This window comes from Mustela nigripes, chromosome 14 (genome assembly GCF_022355385.1).
Source record: "Mustela nigripes isolate SB6536 chromosome 14, MUSNIG.SB6536, whole genome shotgun sequence".
NCBI classification, from domain to species: Eukaryota; Metazoa; Chordata; class Mammalia; order Carnivora; family Mustelidae; genus Mustela; species Mustela nigripes.
The window spans coordinates 34,296,855-34,318,838 of NC_081570.1; the positions used below are offsets into that span (position 1 = coordinate 34,296,855).

General features: G+C 43.8%; 1 protein-coding gene across 9 annotated transcripts in view; it reads right to left on the reverse strand.

The window, feature by feature from the left end:
- The window catches only part of ERI3 (ERI1 exoribonuclease family member 3), a 126,449-nt gene that overhangs the window by 103,430 nt on the left and 1,035 nt on the right, over nt 1–21,984 (reverse strand). For 4 of the 9 annotated variants that reach the window (XM_059374505.1, XM_059374508.1, XM_059374504.1 and 1 more), the window contains exons 2-3: nt 20,245–20,320; nt 7,874–8,151 (exon numbers count right to left, since the gene is read on the reverse strand). The exons of 1 other annotated variant lie outside the window; for it this stretch is intronic. In XM_059374505.1, the coding sequence (XP_059230488.1) occupies nt 7,874–8,128 (255 nt within the window). In that variant the 5' untranslated portion in view covers nt 8,129–8,151; nt 20,245–20,320. The remainder of the gene's footprint in view (nt 1–7,873; nt 8,152–20,244; nt 20,321–21,984) is intronic. 4 more of the 9 variants (XM_059374507.1, XM_059374501.1, XM_059374509.1 and 1 more) reach the window with 3 other exon arrangements.

The window sequence follows — 21,984 nt, forward strand, 5'->3', positions numbered from 1 at the left end:
GGGGCTAGTGTCAATCTGAAAACACTCTTGTTTCAGGCTTTTAGGCTATGACTCAATTTTCACAGCTAGAGCTCAAAACTCATCACATAAATGTATAGCTATGGGGTTTTTGTTTTTCTTTTTTTTAAGTATTGTGAACACCCAACATTAAGAAAATAAAAAATAATCACTCCAGTGGCATCTTAATCAAAATGATGCAGGATCCTTTTCCCCAACAAGATAAAGGGATGGAGAAAGCATCTCCTAGTATCAGTTTTCTCATGTCAAACAACTGAGATCAGTCTACAAAGTAAGAAATGTAATCAATATCGGAGAGAAGAAAAAACAAGACAGGATGGAGGCAGGAAGAAGTAAAGCCTATGAACTTAGCTAAATAAGCCTCTGGATTTCATTTCACTACCCCCATCCCAAACTACTTGTTTTCTTTCTATGGCTGTGTACCTGTTGCTCCTGCTCAGAGGGAGAGCTTACCCCCATCTCGACACTTCTTCTCTAGCACATTTTCTCTTGTTACCCAGACCCGCCTGCCTCTTCCTTAACCCTTCCATCGAATCTCTCGGTGTTAGTCAGCCAGCTTATCTGTTTGACGGATCCGGTCTAAGGAAGGTAGCTTCTTCCCAAGGGATGTCTCGCAAATCCAGATCCAAACTGCCAGTACTTTGGGGGGTCAGAGGTAGCCACTGTGTCATTCTCTAGCCCTTCTTTTTCCCTGAAGGACTAGTAGCCCAACCCTGTGCTACCTTAAATAGCACTGGGGTATCCGATTAGCCCTCCCCAGCAATGCTTCAAGGCCTCAGCTTACATATTTTTTTGTTGATCCTTATGTTTTTGCTCACACTTTATTGGCTAAAATTCTCTCAAACCTCTGCTAGCCTTTATACTCTCAGAGATCCCACTAAGACCTTCTAGCTCCCAGGGCGCCTGGGTAGCTCAGTCCGTTAAGTGTCTGCCTTCAGCTCAGGTCATGGTCCCAGGGTCCTGGGATGGAGACCCACATCAGGCTCCCTGCTCAGCAGGGAGTCTCCTTCTGCCCCTCCCTGCTGCCAAAAACAAAACAAACAAAAACTACCTTCTCGGTTGAATATGAGAAATAACATATAACCAACATAGATAATCCTACTAAAAAAACCAGTGAAATATTTGTCATATTCAAAGCCTTCACTCTATCTCTTCCTCATTTTCAACATTTCCACAAAAAACTCTGCAATCCATGTCAGTTTTTCAGACTCGGGTCAATTCATCCTGGCTTACTCTGTGAGCACCTTCTTTCACTCCTGCTACAACAATTCTAGAGGCCATAGGCTGACTTGGCTCTCGTGGATCTCCTAAACTTCTCTAACATCAGGCCTATGTGACCCCTCCTCCACACTATGAGCAGAGTTGATCTTTCCCCTCCTTTGAGCCCCCACTGCACCAAGTACTTAACTACAGGATATAATCAAATGCTTAACAGTGGTTACATGCAGGTCTATCCTCGACTACCAGCTCCTTGAGGGTAGGGACTGTTTCTTGTTTCTATGCCCCCAGAATCTAACACGGAGCTTGAAGTTGCTATCCAAAGCATAAAAAGAGGCCTTTTCATTGCCTCTAAGGTAGTTACAATGAGGTCCTCCCCATTCCTTTGCTTACTTGGTTGGTTTTGTCGTATCTAACAAAAACTTTAAAAGGCAGCTCAGTGTCACTGTTCGTTTACAGTCCCTGATTTCATTCATCATTTATCAATGGCCCTATTCTTTACAGCTCTTCCCCACCACCAACCTTAGCCCAGTGTCTAACAAAATCTGCATTCCAACAGCTGTCTCAGCCCTGGGGAGGCCACCAGGATAATAAGAGGCTAGGGGGAGGTTTCCTGATTTGTACTAAATTATGTGGTGATTTTGTTACCAATGACCCAGTGCTCCCCAAGGAAAGTTCCTGGTCCCACCCCCAGGCGACTCCACAGCCCTAACTACACACCACAGCAGCTTAAAGGTATAAACCCTGGGGAAGATAGAGAAGCAGTGTGAATAGAGCAAATAAACCCACTTCGATCTCTGCCTCTGCTATGCCAAACACATAAGGCAGCACCACCACGCATCGGTGCTCCACTCCCGGGGATGTATATTTTACTTCGACATTGCTATGTCTGCTCCAAATAAAGAAGGGCCCTTCGGCTTTCACGTGAAGTTACAACAAGGCCAAGACCCGGACACAGCAAATGCTTGTTCCCATTCAGGGAGCAGTTGTGAGGAACCACAGTGACGGTCAGAGGGAAGGGATGGTGGGGGTGGGGGGTGGGGATCCCTGTAAGGGACCACCAGGAAACAGCCGTCTGTGAAGGAGGGGGGGTTTTGGAGGTGGAGGGGGAAGCACCACTTTTATGGAGGCAGCAACAAAAAGGACAAAAGCGCCTAGTGGGCTGTCCCATTCCCACCACCATCACTGGCCACCAATAGAGGAATTCATTTACGGTGACCCTGGAAAAAGAGATGTGTTAAAGCAGAAATATAACTAAAAAGAAAGGCAATAATTGGTCTGATGGGCAGGGGAAAAATTATACCAAGAGTCGGGAGCCTGTGCAAGAACACTTACAGCTCACACAGTCGTCATAACTCAGCCCCCTCAAGCATTTTGTGCTCTGCTTATGGTGTTAACTTTAATGTCTTAACATATAACACCATCCGCACTAACACAAAATACTACACACGCCAGATGAGGCTGAATTATAGTTGCTGTGGGAAGCATAACTTTGAATTTCCTGATTTTGGTGCATTTAATCTCAACCATAATGTTACATTAACGTCGGTTTTGCATTTCATTTCCCAGTTTAGAAGAATAGCGTCAGCGCCTTCGCCTCTCTGTAGAGAAAAAAGTGCAGGCTGACTGGGGCCACAGGCAGATGGCCCACAACCCAATAATTGGGCCCTCCCAACAGAAAGCCTGGCTGCACCCCTCCTACTTGAAGGAGCTGGGACTGGGACAAGTAAATGGGGCAGGAAGGGTGGGTTCTTTCTCTAGAGAACTGCCTTTCCGTCCACTTGGAGGGTGCAGAAACCAAGAGCAGGGAGAAGGAAAGGTGACTACATAGGAAGATAGTATGTGTGTGCACACTGTTTGGGAGCAGGGGGAAAGGATTGGGGGATCCTGCTTTTTTAGCCCTGAATGGATAAGGGAATCAATATAGTTTGATTTGTAGGAAGCTTAACAATTTCCTGTAAAGTTTCCCAAGATGTCTTTCTCACAGAAGACTAATAATGATATACCAATTCTAAGTCATACTGAAATCCTCCAAATGCCTCTCTTCCATATTATTCCTTCTCCTGTCACCATTAACCTTCCTCCACCTACCCTCCCAAAATAACCCAGCATCTGGACAATTCTCTATAAAAGAGAAACCCTTTTACTCATAGTTCTAACTCAAAATGCAGATGGAGTTTCTTCAAGGTTTCTTTTAAAAAAGAAGGAAGGAAGGAAGGAAGGAAGGAAGGAAGGAAGAAAGAAAGAAAAAGGCAGGCCCCTGTGGACAAAGACCAAACACTAGAAAACCTCAACCCCAAAGGTCATTTTTTTCCAAAGTTATGGGCACTTGAATACAGATGAGAAGGAGAACAGTCACAGGGCTGCTGCAGAGCAGTGAGAAAAAGACCATACCCAGAAGCCTCATGGATGGCCAGAGGGAACTCAGGGAGGGAGGGCAGGCAGTGGCCAGGACTTTGCTCCACAGACAAGGAGAGCAGGGCAGCCCTCTCCCTGGCCATTCAGATAGCTGACTTTATTTCCTTCTCCTGGTGGGCTAAGGCCTACACCTCACTGTCCTCACATTTGCTTTGTTCCTTTCTAAACAGTGAGGTGGGGAGAGAACTCGCCCCCAGGTTAAAGATGGACAATTAGAGATCCCACCAAAGCTTTCAGGCTGCTCCCTGGGCCTCAGGGTCACAACCACCATTATTCGATGTACATCCACACCAAAATGAGCACATGAACTCCTGCTAACCAGGAGAAAGGACTCAGGATTCTCCTAAACCAGATAAAAACCTACTTACCTATCAGGAAACAACTCCTAAAGTAAGAAAGGAATCCTATTCCTCAAACTTAGAGTCTCTAAAGCAATTTAAACCATGTGAATAAACATTTAAGCAGAAAAATGTTTTCAAATGTGAAAGTCTCGTATTCTGCCAATATCTATCATATTAATCTGAATTAAAATGTAAATCAAAATGAGTGCAAAACCCAGAAAAGTGAAGCCTATCACTAGTAAACCAACCACTCCAACTACACCTAGCTGAACAAAGTACAAAAATAAACAGCAAAAATGATGACAAATGGAATATACCAGATATTTTACCACATTTATAACCAATACTGTTACTCACCCAAGTACAACAGAGCTTATACATGTTCGTTTTCACGGTGCCATTCCTTAAGAACAGTCTCAATAAGCTGACTCGGGAACTTCTGAAGACCAAAGATGGATCAGAAAAATGAACCCCGTAACAAGCCTTCAGATAGATCCTGGACCCAAACTTATTTCTCCCTCCTACACCCCACCCCCAAGGGGTAACGGCACACTCTCATAAGGACTGGAAATGTACTGTGTAGATGCCTTGAGTATTCAAAGCAACTGGGAGCCAGGGAGGAGGAAGGCTGATTCACAGTCCCAAGCTCATCCCCAGGAGGCACAGAGACCTTGCCTATAAAGCATCTCTGTCGAGTGGATAGCCATTAAGCTATTCTGAGAGAGCAACAGGGAGGGCTGGATTCAGCTAGCAGCCCATCTTTTCCAGTCTCTTCTAAAAGTTCATTCTCATCCCAAATCCCAATCTGTTTCCATTTAAATTCATTTCTTTTTTTATCCTTATTAAAATGAAGAGCAAGTTATTAGTATACTCCTTGGAACACCTCCCATGTGAAGAAATAAGTCACTAAAACCATATTCAATTTCTCTTCTCTTCTAAGTCCTATTTTTGTACCCCTCATGATTTTTTTCCCCCTCTTATCCTGAGCTTTTCCAATTTCTCCACTGCCCCTGCTGACTGGAAGACCTACACAGCCACAGCCCAGAGGCTCTAATGACAACATGACTATGATAACCTCAGTGGAAGGACGCTAGCCTATGTGGGACTGACAAATTCTCCAAACCATCTTCTAAGATTCCTCAGAATCCTGTCAGGATCCTGCTACTTACAAACTTTAGAGAAGATTTTTTTTTTTTTCAAAGAGAGATAGGCTTTAAGTTGCCACAAACAAGTCTCAAATCACTCCTGAGCTACCCATCCTTTTCCTGAGAATGATCCAATGGGTAGTCCAACAGAGCTGCCTGGCCCCAACTCACCTTCCCACCTGTTGATCACAGCATTGTGGAGGCTTAATGAAGTAGAGATGCATTACATTTATCACTTACCCCAGATCCACTCAAATCCATCACTGTGTCACAGCAAGAAGTTAGATTGATCTGACAGGATTTGCTCTTCTTCTCAAACCCATGTAAGTTATTACTCAGTACCCTATGTTCTTCTAGCTGTTTGCTGATTGATTATCTGACGATCAGGTCAAGTATCTTCTCTGGAATCACAGTAAACTAACGGGTCTATAATTTCCAAGATCATTCGTATTCCCCTTTTAAAGATAAGCAAGACAGCAAATGCTTCTTCCTGAGTTCTCTAAAGCAACAGCTAATGCTTCCTAATAATGAACCAGGGCAGCCAATTCTTTAAGTGCCCTTGGAATCACATCATCAGGGTTCATTGATTCTGGAGATAATCTTCAATCAGGCCCAAACCTGGTAAACAGCAAGAAGTCCTACCTCGGCCTAGGTCAGGAAGGCCTTGGTGCCTAAGTCTGGGTGGGAAGTTGGTGATACAAGTGATTTAAATCTGTATTGCATTATATCTTTAGCATTGCAATAAATAACTAAAAAGAACAATGCCCTTCAAAGAGAGATGGAAGGTGATCCTGACAGACTAAATTGAGAAATGAATCAAGCTTCACCTTCAGCAACATTGATGGGACTCTCTGTAGGACAGAGCTACAAAATTATCTGAGCTTACAGTCTAACTGAAAAGTTCAGAAATAAGCATATACAAGCATATGCCAGAAAGAAAATGCCACAAATGAGGTGCCAAGTGATTACAAGAGTTCAGAGAGGGATGAATCATAGGCAATCAGGATGTGTTGGATCTTAGACTCATGTCCACTAGGGCTTACTCAATAACTGAAATCTACATCAGTAAGGGAAATAATATGGTGTGTTATGATTTGGATGCTTGATTCCTAAGCTGGGAGAATCTACATAACCAAAATTCCCACCCACCACCCAGAAACAGCCAGCAAAGAATCTCTAATAGTTTGGGGAGGCAGAGAAGACTCTAGAGAATGGGCAGGAGCAAGAGGCTGAGAAAATAAGTGTGGCTCAGGCAGCACCCAAGCTATATTCCTTTTATGCAAAATTCCTCCCCTCAGAACCTTCTCCTCATCTTGCTCCTGTCTTCCCAAACCTCCATAGGCCTAATTCCAATACTCCCAAAGATAGACCACTACTTGAATGGAGAACAGGAAAAAAGAGAGAGAAGGAGGAAGGTAAAAGGGTGGTGGCATCTGCTTTATGGAAAATAATCTACTATTCTAAAGAGAGAACCTCTTCATGGGAAAAAAAAAAACAACCATGAGAAATGAACCCAGTTCATCTTTGAATGAACCCCACTCCTCCCTGTCTCCCAAGTGCCTGATGCTACCATCCTCCCCCTTTCCCCCTCCTCCCTACCATTGAATGCTGCTCCAGACTAACATGTCTACACATCCCAAAATTACACTCCTAATAACCCAGGCCCACAGGGAAGAGTAACAGTCCTAGAGCTGGGCATTCTAAAGGCCCCCACAGCACAATGAACTGCCACATCAGCCCCCAATCGTTCCCCCCAAAGAGACACCAAGCATGCCAATATCTCTAAGCACAGGTGCCTCTGTGCTGCTAATCCAAACCTCCTAGTAGAACTACCTTAAAAGGTAAAAGGTCTCTGAACTCAGTTGATGACAGGAAAAAAAGCAAGCAAAGAAATTTTCCTTTCCAACAAACCAACAGTTGTACTTTTTCATGTTCTTGAATGCTGCAAAACACATCATCCCCAAACTTAGTGGCTTAAAACACCAATAATCACTTCTTAACTCACAGTTTTTGCCAGCCAGGAAGGAGTGGCTCAGCGGACCAGCCTGGCTCAGGGTTTCTACTGAGGTGAAGTCAGATGTCACTGGGGCTGGCAGATTCACTTCTGAGACAGCACCAAGAAACATGAATGGTACTGGTTTTTAGCTAAGAAACTCAGTTCCTATAGATGCATGCCTCTCCCCAGGCCGTTTGAGAGCCCTTGATGCATGGCCGCAAGTGATCCAGAGCAAGTGATCCAAAAGAGCAAGGCAAACCGCAGCGCTTTTTATGACTCAGCCTCAGAAATCCCACTATGGCTTTTCCTCTCTATTCTACTGGTTATACAAGGCTAACCCAATTCAGTGTGGGAGAAAAACTACCAGGGGTTAGGAATCTCAGGAGGCAAGGGTCACTGGGTGCCATCTTTGGGGCTGACTTCCACAAAATAACGTGCAGCAATAGCAGGAGAAGGAAGGAGGGAAGGGAACGGAGAGAGGAAGGATGGGACATTAGGAAATATTTTGATTTCCAAAGGCCGAGAAACAATATGCCCAATTCTCTCCAGAGACTTGTCAGGCCAACCTTACCCTAAAGCATGCCTGAACCAAGCCCGGCTTCCTAGGCAGGAATTCCCAATGAGTAGCTAGAAGCCAGGAAGACATGAGAAAGTTCCTCTGGAACCCAGAAAGCAAGACTAACCTCCCTCCCTCCTTGCCCGCCCCCCCCTTTCTGAAGCAATGATGCAACAGTTACCTGAGGATGAATCTGTGGCTTGTCGCACGTGGCCTCAAAGTCCAGCACTAAAAAGTAGTGATACCTCTGGGGAGGGAAGGGCACCATTGCCGCCATGGATGCGCCAAAGCCGTGGGCCGCCAGTTTTCTGGTGGATATGGAACAGAACTCCGGGACACCACAGGGAGAAAATAAGTGGGAGCCCAGCACTTTTCTTGCTCTTGAAAGTAAATATGAAGAAAATCGAGCTGCTCCAGTCTGTAAAGGTGCTAGCATTGAACATCCAGAAGCATCTAAAACTTAGGGGAGGAAAGTTTAAAAAAAAAAAAAAAGAAAAAGAAAAAGAAAAGAAAAAACAAAAAAAGAACAAAGAGCCTGGGTTACTCCCCTCCCACGGTGGCCCTGTTCCATCTGGTCTTCAGGAATAGTCCCACAACATGAACCACTCCCCAGTGTTTCTGGACCCCTTTTCGAAATCAACAGTATTCGTTACTGCAGTTCAAGACCCTAATACTGGCCCCCGCAGCATTATGACAGCTCTGAGTCTCCAAGACCATCCTCAGAACAATCTGCCACGCTGGCCTTCATCTTTAAATGGAGCTCTAAAGTTCAAAAGAGAGAGAGAAAAATTTTGTGGTCATTTCTCAGGTGGCAACAGTTAATGTAAAGCTAAGGTTCCCAAAGTCACATGAGGTGACCAAGCCACACAATCCGTCCTGGGAGCTAAGGAGCCTCAAACAGTGGAAAATGCCAAATATTCTCTCCTCAGCTCATGACAAGCCATTTGCCCCTGGGTTTCCAGTCCATATGGCACACCTCCACATTCCCTCCCTCTGGTCTCCCAAGGTAAAATGGAACACAGCCCAGCCAGGGAGCTTGCTCCTGATGTGCTGGTGATTCCCCAGCTCCCATACCAGTAAGTGGCACCCTGGGGAATGAATGACACCTGGAGAGCACAGCTGGCAACAGCCTCAGGCCTTCCCTTCCCGTTTGCTGCCTTTAGACTCACTCTCTACTAGAGACCTGAATGACTGTGGGATTTTTTTAAAATAGGGAAGTAAAAGAGAAAACCCAGATGTGGCAGTAATGGGAGCATTGCTTAAAGAAAAAGAAAAAGAAAAAAAGGTCTAGTAAAGTTTTCTGAGTGAACATGTGCAAAAAAAAAAAAAAATCCAAATCACTTTTCAAGTTTTTCCTTTAAATTTGCAGAATGTCTGCTCTTTAGAGGGTTAAGAAAATTTAAAAACCAAAGCTTAAGTTTTACTCACAAATAACTCAGGCTTCCTTTAAAAAAAAAAAAAAAAAGGAACAAAGAAGAAAATTTTTTTTAACCCATCTTACACCCAATATTCAAATTCCCTCAACTTTAATCCTCAAAGTCAAAAGAGGAATCTCACTGCTCAATGCAGAAATGGCCATAGTTTATGCCTTCCGAAGCCCCATTCTAATAGAGCCAAAAGCTTGCCTCTGAAAGGCTGCAGATGGGCACTGGCTCCTTCCTGCAGGGCTGAGGTGGGTAGCAGCCTGTGAAGTCCAGGACACACTCAGAGGCAATGAGGTGACCACTGCCTGAATGGACGTATACAATGCCAAGTATCACTTTTCCTTCTGGCTCTTCCCTGACTCACTGAATGACCTACAATAACTTGTCTGCATATTTACTAGGACACATGTGGGTCCTCGATTTCCCTATCCCCATAGTGAGATTCCATGGGGATGCTAAGACTGAAGAATATTTGAAGTTCTTCATGGATCCTACAGAGCACAGTGTTTGCTTTCACCATGGCTTTACAGCATTGCCAAAAACGCAGCCCCAACTTTTCAGCTTAGAGTAGACAAAGGCTGGCTTGGATTTCACTATGGAATCCCTTGGAAAGGCAAAGGGGCCAACATCCCTCTGAAACCCAGAATCCAAAATGACTTCACATCACTCCCCCCCCCCCACACACACACACACGTCTCCTGGCCTTGAACAGTACTGGAAGCCTTGCTGAGATGGGAGACCCACTCTGTTCAGATTATGCATTACAGTTTGGACCCAAAGTCCCGCAGGGCCTTAGAATGCTCCTCTAACTCCTTGAAGTCAGGCTGTATGGATAAGGACTATTGAGAGTCCTAATATTTGTCAATATTCACAGCGAGTGTATATAGTATATGTAGTCAACCAGACCCCATCTGTCAAACACTACCGGCAATTAAGCATCATGATTAAGGAGGCCTTCCAGGTTTGCATCCTGGCTGAGCCACTCATTTGCCATGGCACCTTTGGCCAAGCTCTGTTCTTCCATCCTTCACCTGTAAAATGACAACAATAGTTCTTATTCCATAAGTGAGAATGAAATGAGAGGACACATGTAAAGCATTAAGAGCAGTGTTGGGCACATAGGGGCTCAATATAGCTTACTATTATTACTATTACTACTATTCTATACTACCTCTGCCTGGTCAAGCCTGTACCCCCCTAACTTGGAGCCTATATATCCAATTAATGCATAAAGCAATCTCAGAGAATAACAGCCAAATCTCCTGCATGCCCAGAATGCTCCAGGCCTCCCATACGGCATACTATATGTGTGCTATCCCTTTTCATGAATGACACATTGATGACTAGGAGTACTCTTGCCTGCAGGCCTTGCTTTCTCAACTGATTTCACCCACATCAAAAAAATTCTCTTACAGGAAATCTTGAGAATAGACAATAGTAGGAGACCAATCTTCCACATGTCAGTAATCACTGGATTTCACACTTCCTCTACTTCTAAAAACCAAGTTCAACTCAAGTCAAGAAACAGAGGGCAGCTCTTCCTCTTCCCTTCCTGAAAAAATTTATTCTTATGGCTTTAGAGTCATTAGTTGTGGCAGAGGAACATAGTATCTACAAGTTGAAATGGGGGGGAGCAGATGAGTCTGGCCATGGGGGTAGAGGGTATCAGAGCCCATGCAAAGTAAGGCATCTGTATAGAGGCAAGAAGGTATGACACAGCAAGTCAGAGCCCATGTGGGGTGTGGAGGGTATGGGGAGGAGGAGAGCAAGCCTGATGTAGGGAGTCACAGGCAAGGTAAAAGAGGCATTCAAGATGGGGAAGGAGCAATGGTAACAAATGGGAGATTGGTTACATACAGAGGGATTGATCAAAGAGCATATATTAAGGGTAATGAGAACCAGGTTTCTCACTGTTACAGGATGGAATTAAACTATGGAATGAAGAAAAAAAAATACATGGAGTGAAACTGAAATTGGAGGAAACAGTGTGAACTCATGGTTTATGATATATAATATATAAAAATAAGCTAGACATGGGCACCTTGGTGGCTCAGTCATTAAGCATCTGCCTTCGGCTCAGGTCATGATCCCAGGGTCCTGAGATCAAGCCCCACATTGGGCTCCCTGCTCAGCAAGAAGCCTGCTTCTCCCTCTCCTACTCTCCCTGCTTATGTTCCCTCTCTCACTGTGTCTCTCTTTGTTAAATAAATAACTAAAATCTTTTAAAAAATAAATAAATAAATAAGCTAGACATAACTGTGAGTATGGACACACACCCACCCACACACACACATCTGTTTTCTAGCTCTATTGAAGGGTCAGGGAGCAGAGCAACACTCCAGCAGCACTAAGCACACCTAGCACCCGTTGCCTTCTAAATAATATTCTTCAGTGGAAGAACGAGAACTCTTCGGAGAAATGGCTAATTCTGCAACTATGGCAGGGAAAGTACAAGATGAGTCTAGAACATCTTGTTTTGGGGCCAGAAAACAAGGAAATGCTAAAAGAATGACGGGAATTATTAATCAAAAAAATGCAGAAGCCAGTTTGAAGGGGCTCCCACTGGCAGTAAATAATGATATTAACAGATTACACTGCATTGAATAAAAAAGGAAACCATGAATCTAAAATACACAAATTAACTAACTAATTAATAAATAAAAGTCTGGTGAGGGATATTCACGTATTTCAAACTATCTCCCCACAGAATGCTTACTAACTGTAACAGGAAGTATACAATGGAGAAGCCTGGTAGACATCACCTTAATCAAGTGATCAAAATGAACACAATGGGAAAAATCAAAATCATGCACCACATGATAGAAGGCCATGAGAAGAAAGCATCAGTTCTGTGATATTTCTGTTAAAGATGCATAATCTAACTCTAATCATGAGAAAATATCCAACAAACCCTAATTGAGGGACAGTCTACATAATAACAAGCCTATAATCTTCAGAAGTATCAAGGTCATGAATGTCAAAAAACTTACTGAGCAAAATCTAAAGGAGATTAAAGGGGCTCGATAACTAAATGCAATGCACATTCTGAACTAGATCATTTTGCTACAAAAAACATCACTGGGACAACTGGCAAACTTGAATGGAACTTCAGAATTAGAAGGAGGTAAGGTAGCAATATTAATTTCCTGGTTTTACTGGTTGTATAATGGTTAGGTAAGAAAATGTCATTGCATGTAAGAAATACACTCAAAGTATTCAGGGTGATGGGACATTAAGTTAACATTAGCTCTCAAATTGTTCCACAAAAAATTCTCTGTACTCTTAATTCCAACCTGCATGTAAATTTGGCCTATTCCAAACTGTCTAAAAATTATTTTTTTAGGGGTGCCTGGGTGGCTCAGTTGGTTGAGCTACTGCCTTCAGCTCAGGTCATGCTCCTGGAGTTCTGGGATCAAGCCCCACGTCCCTGCTCACCAGGGGGTCTGCTTTTCCTGCCCTTCCCCCTCTCATGCTCTCTCTCTCTCTCTCTCTTTCTCTCTCTCAAATAAATAAAATCTTTAAATTTTTTTTTAAATCTATATGCTGCAATGCGGTTTTAAAAAGGGGTGGGGGGAGGAAAGAGAGCGAGAGAAGAGATGGTATATGAGGGCTCAATCTCTCCATACTGCCCATGAAAGGTAGGCTGTGCATACAGCCTACAGTCTACCTTAAGAGCCAAAGCCAGTCCTTAAAGCATCAAGTCTCAATGCTAAGAGCCCCCACTCAATGCCTCCTCACTGGGCATTCCTGCCACCATTCTCAGGAAACAGCCCTGCACTCCCTGCCTTGCACCCTCTGGCCTCTTGGAGATGCCCCTTTCCTACTGCTGCTTTGTACTTTCGTCCCAAGCTTGTAGACTCTAAGCCTGTAACTTGTATCATCAACTGGGACTTCAAGGATCTAGTCAAGGGGCAGAATTCAAAAGGAACAGTTTATTATTCTATGTATTTCTGCATGCTATCTTTCATCAGAGACCAAGACTTACACACCTTTATTCTCAGACACCCTTTTTCTTCTCCTAGCAATTAAAGGTAGTAAGTAGCCCGTGGTAAGGAGGAAAATAAATGATTCCCTCCTCAAAATGAAAGGACCAGCCCCCAACTGAAACAGGGGAGTGGTAAATAGGGACTGCCATGGGGCCAGTCCGATTTGGAGAAACAGGCCTGCGCCACAGCCCCTGGAGGACGGTCTCTGTGCACAGTATTTACACAACAGACACCAATGGCTCCTCTGCAGCCATTACTGTCGGTCAGGTAAATAACGCATGTGCCAAAACACACATTTAATGAGGGAAATAATATGCCTTTATAAAAAGCCTCAATCTGTATTTACCTGAGAGACCAGAGAAGCACCAAATCACCAGATTAGTGGAACCACAGAGGAGTCATTCTGGTGTCTTGGGTAAATAGACATTTTACAGCCTTCCATTACTGAGGGAGGAAGAGAGAGCAAAGGGAGGGGGCCATCCTTGAACATCCACATACACAGACCACGGGAACATGGGGGATAGGAAAGAAGAGAGGGCCATCATGAAATATGGGGTCCACACCCACCCCATCTCCCCAACGGCCCATACAGTTGACCCTTGAACAACACAGAAGTTAGGGCCACTGACTCCCCCATACAGAGAGGAATCTGCCAATAACTTTTGACTCTCCAGAAACAACTACTTATAGTACTGTTGACTAAAGCCTTACCAATAACATAGAGTCAATTAATACATACCTTATGTATGTATTATACACTGAATTCTTACAATAAAGGTAGAAAAAAGAAAATGTCAAGAAAATCTTGAGAAAGTACACTGACAGTACTGTACTGTATTTATTGAAAAAAATCGACAAGTAAGTTGGATCTGCACAGTTCAAACCCATGGTGTTCAAGGGTCAACTATACTTGGAATCCCTGGGGAGGGTTTAGGCTGGTACCATCCCTGGATTCAATCCATTCCATTAAAAACTAGACTGGGGGCGCCTGGGTGGCTCAGTGGGTTAAGCCGCTGCCTTCAGCTCAGGTCATGATCTCAGGGTCCTGGGATCGAGTCCCGCATCGGGCTCTCTGCTCAGCAGGGAGCCTGCTTCCTCCTCTCTCTGCCTGCCTCTCTGCCTACTTGTGATCTCTCTCTGTCAAATAAATAAATAAATCTTTAAAAAAAAAAAAAAAACTAGACTGGGAGGCAGAAGCACACGCCAGAGAAACTCTAAGGCACTAGAGGCAGGCTCTGAGTCTAGCCAACTAGAAGCACTTGAGAGAGCTACAGCTTCCCAAGGTCCCAGTCCAGGGCAAGTCCCTGACCCAATCTGACTGACAGTATCACAAGAGCTCAGGTACCTGAGGCACAGAGGCATCAGCAGAGAGCACAGTAATACATGTCCGGAACCACTCAGTCACGGGCTCTGTATTAGGCAGCTAAAAATGGCCTGGGAAAAATCTAAATAAACCGCAGGCCTTCAAATGTCACCATCTTCCAGCTAATGAATGCATCCTTGCTGCCAGAGCACTTTCTGTGAAAATCACAGACTGTTAAAGGTGAAAGAAAACCTAAGGGGAGACACTGTACTGCCAGCCAGGGAAAAGGAAACCCAGGAAGAGTAAAGGACTGCCCAAGACTCACATCGCAAGTAACAACACAACTCAGCGCTCCTGACTCCCACACCAGGGTCTCAGACCACTGCCCCAACACAAGGAGCAGGCCTCACCGCTCACCTCCCAAGCTTCTCTGCAGTCTCACCATGGAGGCTGGGGGCCTGAGGGTTCAGCCTAGTCTGCTGAAAGCTAGAGGCTGAGGCAGAACAAAGCTTGACATGCCCTGGAACCTCTCTACACAGCTTCCTGATGGCCCCAAAGTAGAATGGAAGCAGGAACTCTAAAGCTGTCGTCACCTCAGCAAAACACTCTCCTGCTCTCTACAACCTGTCACTCCCTTAGACGGTAGCTACAGCTGCTTCTGTTCCAAGGTGGAGCGAGGGAGAACATTCTCAGCATCGGAAGCAGCTGCTAACCCTAAATTACCAGGAGAGCTACAGTCACTAAAGACCTTCGGGAACACCATATTCCAATGGCAACATCACAGGCCACAGGAGGCCTACTCTCCTTTTCAATTAGCCATCTCAGCAGCTCAAGGCAGCACCTAAAAAGAAATGATTGTGATCTGCCTGCTGTTTGCTAACTAATCACTACACCAATAGTTGGACAAACTCCTTCGAGGGGCCAAAGCTGGGAGACATCTCTTTGCAATGTCCTACAAGTCAGCTGTGATGTCCATTGCACGTGAGACAGGACAAAGGTTTGTTTCTAACACACCGTAAGTAGGACAGAAATGACCAAAGGGCAGAGTATGGTACTCTTAACCCTTTAAGCACCTCTCACACTTGTAGACAGCACCTGACCCCAGAGGAGAGGTACCAAGAACCTGCCAATCCCCTGCTTCCAAGATGGAACTGGTATAGAAACAAGGAGTCACACAGCCCAGATGTTTAAACACTGGAATCAGACAAATCTAGGTTCAAATCCTGACTCTGCCACATATTCTTTTTTTTTTTTTTTAAGTAGGCTCCACACCAACGTGGGACTTGAACTCATGACCCCAAGATCAAGAGTTGCATGCTCTACCGACTGAGCCAGCCCCTCTACCACATATTTTTAATAATAACAGCTATAATAACAATACCTATCTCTTTGGGGTTCAGTGCAACCACACAACGTATATAAAGCACTTTGTATAGTTTAAGCACTCAATGGAAGGGAGCTACTGTCAGTAATGCATGAGAAAGAGGAGAGGGAAACACAATTACAAGCCAGAAGCCAGGCACTGTATTAGTGATCTACATATTTCACCCCCCTAACTCTCAAGCAAAATGGGGGAACAGTATTTCCATTTTACACACGAGAAAACTAAGCCTCAGAGGTCTTTAGCTCTTCAGGGCCCTGTTCTCTCCCATGTTTGAGGGCCCACATTCCCCATTTGATTGAGTCCCCTATCCACTGAAGGGCTAAAAACACATGAACTTCAGTTTTTCCTTTGAGGTAAGGTGTGACTTTAACTAAAAATAGCTCAGCAATAAGCAATGATCGGGTCTGTCCAAATCACCCAAATCTGTTCTCATAATACATTTACCACATTTTAACAAGAAAAACAAATTGCAGCCCTGGGTACAAAAAAGCAGAAAAAGGAAGGGTTGCCTTGGACTAAAACAAATGGAGCACAAGAAACTCAAAGCCGCTTCTCAAACACAATTCCAGAGGACCAGAGAAACTGGCAGGAGCCAGGGTGACGACTAGCTCTTGCACAGGTCCCCAATATGATGCTTCCCCAAATGTGATGTTTCCTTTCACAAATCTGTGCCTTGGCAAATGCTACTCCCCCTGCTCTGGAATGTTACTTCCATTTTCACCAGGCTCCTTCTTCAAAATGCAACTCCAAACTCCCTTTTAGTAGCTTTCTCCAATACTCCATCAGAAAGTTAATTACTTAAGTGTAACACACTCTATTCCTATGTCATAACTTTTTGTCTCACTATACTGTACATAACTTTTTGTTTCACTATATTCTAAAATTATAATCTAGTTCTCCTACTATAATTTTCAGAGCGTTTGGTGAGAAAGCTGTAAGATAGCAGGTAGAGGTATGTGTGCATGTATGTGTAAAAAAAGCATGATTTCTTTGGCTTGTTCTTTTAAAGACCCTTTGATGTATTTTAAAATTTCAAGTAGCATTAAAGAAACGCACCAGATTAATTTTTCACATGCATGAGCTTAAAAACTCTGAAAAACACTGAGATTCCCATAGATCTTTAAGGGCAAGGACCACATTTTAATCAGTTCTGTATTCCCAGCACCCAGCACAGGGCCAGGCACAAAGTTAGTGTGAATCAGTGTTTGCTGAATGACTATGCCCGAAGTCCCAATGTCAACTGCTCTGGAATCGGAACATGTTAGAACAGAGCAGACCCTAAGCACCAAGCAAAGCTTCTTTTTTTTCCCTTTTTCTTCCTAGCCCACCCCATTCTGTCCTCCCCAGTTAAAGACAGAAAGACACCACATTGCCTTGGTGCTAGAATACTATTAAAAGGATTAATTTAGGGACCGGTGTTTGGACTGTCACATCCAATCACTACCCACAGATCTACAGCTTCCCAAATCAAGCTCATGCAAAGAGGAATCAATTGCAAGGACACAGAGGGTCTGAACAGGCATACTAATGGCCTCCTGAGGTGCCAGCGGCCAGCTCTGACACTCCCATAAATTATCCGCCTTTTGATTTTACCTGTAGCTGTGGGGCACAAGGCACAATTTTGAACATATCAAAGCAATCTCTTGTAACCCAAGGCTCCCCCAAGAATGTCCCCAAAGGAGGAGGGGCTAAAAACAATGACCCAAAGGGAATCTGCTTCCCTGGTCCAAGCAATCGTCAATTAAAACCCAACAGGACCAAGTGGATAAAGTGGGACCCAAATCACTCCTAGCACATCTGGACAAAGCATGCATCAGTCTGCAGTTCTGCAATGACGACACATCTCTCACTCAAAGGAAGAGAAATCACAGCAATAAACACAATTTCTTCTGGAGGCAAATCTGCACTGGCTCCGATGGTACCTCACAGCGTGTCCTCAAGCAACATACTTAACCTTTGTGGGACTCAGTTTCCTCACAGGGGTAAGCAGGGACAATAATACTGACTACCTAACTCATTCCCAGAGTGATGGTGAAAAGTAATTAAAAAAAAAAAATTCAAGAGGCACTTTACAAAGATGTAGGGCCACAAGGGTGGCAACACTAATAAATGACCCTGACGAACTGGGAGAAATGACAGGTCACACTTTGGTGAATTTCTTTTGGGCAGCTGCTCATTCAATTCACTTCACTGATGGTACTGGGGCTAAGGTCCACCCTGAAGAAAGTTCTGATTTTCTGGACTCTTGATGGCTGAAAATTTTCCATTATGAAGAGTGGCCCTTTCCATTAGTTATAACTCCCTTCTATCTACTGGCTCTCACCCAGTGGTTATGTTTCAATCATACAGCCATCATGACAACTGTGAGGACCCAAAACATACAAAGGCAAAGGCCAACTCACCCACTTGTGGGCTGCTTTTAAAAAAAAAAATTATTGTGTAAAATAATATTAGTAACTAAAGTTATTAAAACACTGTGCTAAGAGCTTTACATACATTATCTCATTAAATCCATTAATTGACCGTCTTAAGACCCATTATCTGCATTTTACAGATGGGAAAGTAAAGGTCAGAGAGGTAAGTCACTTGCCCAAGGTTACACAAACACCTTAAAGTGGTTATCAGAAACCTACAGACTTCCCTTCAACAAGGCAAGTAGGCTTGCAGGAGGAGGAAGACAATTCATCAGACACTCAACAAACACTTTGGCTCCTGTGCCTAGCATATACCAGTGTACCTGAACCAGGAGACAATACCCAAAACAGAAAAAAGGTCATCAGGTAGCTATAAGCAAGGAAAGTTAAGACTGAGTAGGGCATGCAACAGAATGAGGACAATTCCTTGGAAAACTTATGAAAATGTGTCCTCCTCTGTTTGTATAGTTCAAAACATTTAAAGCAATGACACTAAGCTAGGAGCTTGAAGACGAACATTCCTACCAGCTCTCCATTTATTCCCAATTTTTTTTATTAGAAAAGAGGTCCCCAAACCTTTTCATTCATTCCACACCTACTTTCCCTTCCTACATCTTTTCTAGTCTGTAAAATAGGAGCTGGTATTACCAACAAATTCTTTGGTAGACATGCTTTAAGTTCTAGTCCATAGCTGAGAAATTAATAAAGATAACCAGTATACACATTATGCAAAAATTCAGTTGTGTTCAATTTTTAAGTGTCAAAATGCTGCCTCAAAGGGTTAAATATAAAATGCTATCATGCAATGGTCACCAGCTCCTTTAACTGGTTTCTACCTCCAGTATTGTCCCCTCAGTTCATTCTTAAGGTTCTAAAACACAAATCTAATTATCAGTCCACAGCTTAAAGCTTTTTAATGGCTTCTTACTGCTCTTATGATAGTCTAATCCAGGCGTTGGCAAACTAGGTTTCCATGGGCCAAATCCAGCAGCCACTGGTTTTTATAAAGTTTTACTAGATAGTAGCCATGCTCATTCATTTTCATACTATGGCTGCTTTCGTGCTGTAACAGCAGAGTTGAATGGAGTTGAATAGTTTTGACAGAGATCACAAAGCCTAAACAGTTACTGTTTGATCCTTTATAGAAAAAGATCTAGTCTAACCTAATCCTAAGAGCCTATAAGGCCTTGGCCTCTACTTACTTCTCCTGCTTCGTTTCTCACCATATTCTCTAAACCCCTGTCCACTGAATATGCTGTTTCATCACACTGAACTTCAGTTTCTCAAACTCAACAAAACTCTGACCTTTACACTTGGTCCCTAATGTCCTCATTTAATTCTAGATGAGGAGCCTACAAGTCTGAGTTGTGGACCCTTTTGAGTACTCCCAAAGCACCTAAATTTACCTTATTATAGCACTCCCAGAGTGTATCAGAACTGCTTCTTTACTACCCATCTCTCCCCTGAATTTGTAAGCCCTGTGGTATCAGAGACAGAAGCTGTCTTGTTCACCACTACAATTCTGGTCCTAGCAAAGTGTCTTGGCCCTTTGTTACTAAACAGTCTCTGAGATCCAGGAAATTAGTCAGAGTCTGCCTTTTCAGCCAGCCCTGATCCTTGCAAAATGGAGACAGGCTGGGATTCACCATCCACCCAACTCTGACTCCCAAACCAAACCAAACCAAGATCCCAAAGGCCTTGGTCAAATGCATTATCAAAAGCCAAATCAATGTGTTCTTCCTGTTATCTTAAGCTGTGTATTTCTCAGGATGAAGGACTATTTCTGAACCTATTGTGGGGTGCTCATGCAATGCCCACAAAGAAATCCTAACAGAACTTGAGAGTATGGCTACCCCACCTCTAATCCTTGCCACTTTATAGACATTGGGTACATTTCACTGGTCTTTGAGCACATGGTGTCTAATCAGATAAAACTACAGAAAAACACAATCTGCACCAACCACCACCCCTTTACCCTCTGAACCCAAATACTCATAAGAAAGAAGTCAAGCCAAACTTGACCATGCAACAAGATTCTCACCTCTCCTTACTTCGAAGATGCCAAGACTGCCAGCTGGGGATGCTGAAGGTTCTGTGAGAGCTGGAAACCCCCAATGCTGTGGATAAACACACATCTCTGCAACAAGTCTATTTCAGTATAAAGGATCAAATCCCCAGGGGACGGCTGCTATCTGACACAATTTTAGGACCACCTGAAACCTCAAACTCCTAAACTCAAACTACTTTGGGGTAACAGTTACCTATGAGGAAGAACAAGACCCAAACAGAGCTTTCAGAAGCTACTAGCACTATATATTTTTGGAACGATGAATTTCATGTTCTCTAAGAGCACACTTTTCTTCCTAAGGAGGTTATCTCCTAGAAACACTAAACATTTATAATAGCTAAGCTTGGCCTAAGAAAGATGGCCGTGAAACGGTGTCTCTCGGGATCACACCAGAATCCTAGTCTAGTCAAGGAGTAGACACTGGTAGGGTGCCTGGGTGGCTCAGTGGGTTAAGTCTCTGCCTTCGGCTCAGGTCATGATCTCAGGGTCTTGGGATCAAGCCCCACATCAGGCTCTCTGCTCAGCAGGGTGCCTGCTTCCCGCGCTCGCTCTCTCTCTGCCTGCCTCTCTGCCTACTTGCGATCTCTCTGTCAAATGAATAAATAAAATCTTAAAAAATTTTAAAAAAGGAGGAGACACTGGTAAGGCTGACGATATTCAGAACTCAGGAACTGAGACCAGGACTAGGGGAGAGGTTGGCTGCCACAAACCCAGAGGCCACATTGAAAATGGCCAAACAAACCATTACACGCTTACAGTATACTTCCAGGTCTACCTCAAGTCCTAAGAAAGTCAAAGTGTAACCAAACCCTAAGTCAAAACATTAATGGACACCTATCATATTTATCACCTAATTCAGATTTTCCAAAAGACTAGAAGTTGCAGAGGTGCTCCTGTAAGCTAGCAATGCCCCTGGTGCAGAGAAAACACTTCAGTTTGGAACCAATCTATTCCTGTCTGCCACTCTACTCATTTAAGACTTTATGCTACTCAGATCCCCTGGGAAAGACCAGTTACAGACTCACCCCACTACAAAGAAAACACTTTTCAAAATGAAACGGAATAAAGGCACTTTGGAAATTTCAAGTTGGAAGGAGAGCTCTCAGCCAAGCTCTAGGACCTAGCTAGCTGATTATTTACACGATCTTTGGGCAGGAATTGTTAATGAGCTTTTAATTTGGAGTGCTTAAGTTGCCAAAGTGCTCTGAGCTCCAGTGAAGCACCACAGAATCCATAAAGGAAACCTTATCAATCACTTCCCGGCAGCTCCCTTCCCCCACACCCCACCTCTCTGAGGAAAGGCAGCCAAGTGGGTTTCTAACCAAGATCACAGACATACACATTAGTGGAGTCACACTCCAAGTCCCTGTTTATAAATTGGCTTTTAAATGCTAGGGGATTCAGGTATAATATACTTAAGCTCCAGGAACGAACCCACTAAAACAAGGCATGCCATGTATGATAAAGTCAGAATAAAGCAGAATTTGATGAAGCCAATTTCTGGTAGAAACTCTACAATCAAAAATCATTCAGCCAATCACAGCCTACTATAGTTCAAATAGTGCACAGTCTTTAGCCAATGGGATTCGTGGTTTTTTGCCCTTCAGCTCCAAGATTGATAAAATGTCTGATAAGAGCTAATCCCATAGAGGTGGCCAGAGACCTAGAGCAGAGACAATGATGGGCATTAACCATTGCAAAATCCAGTCCTAA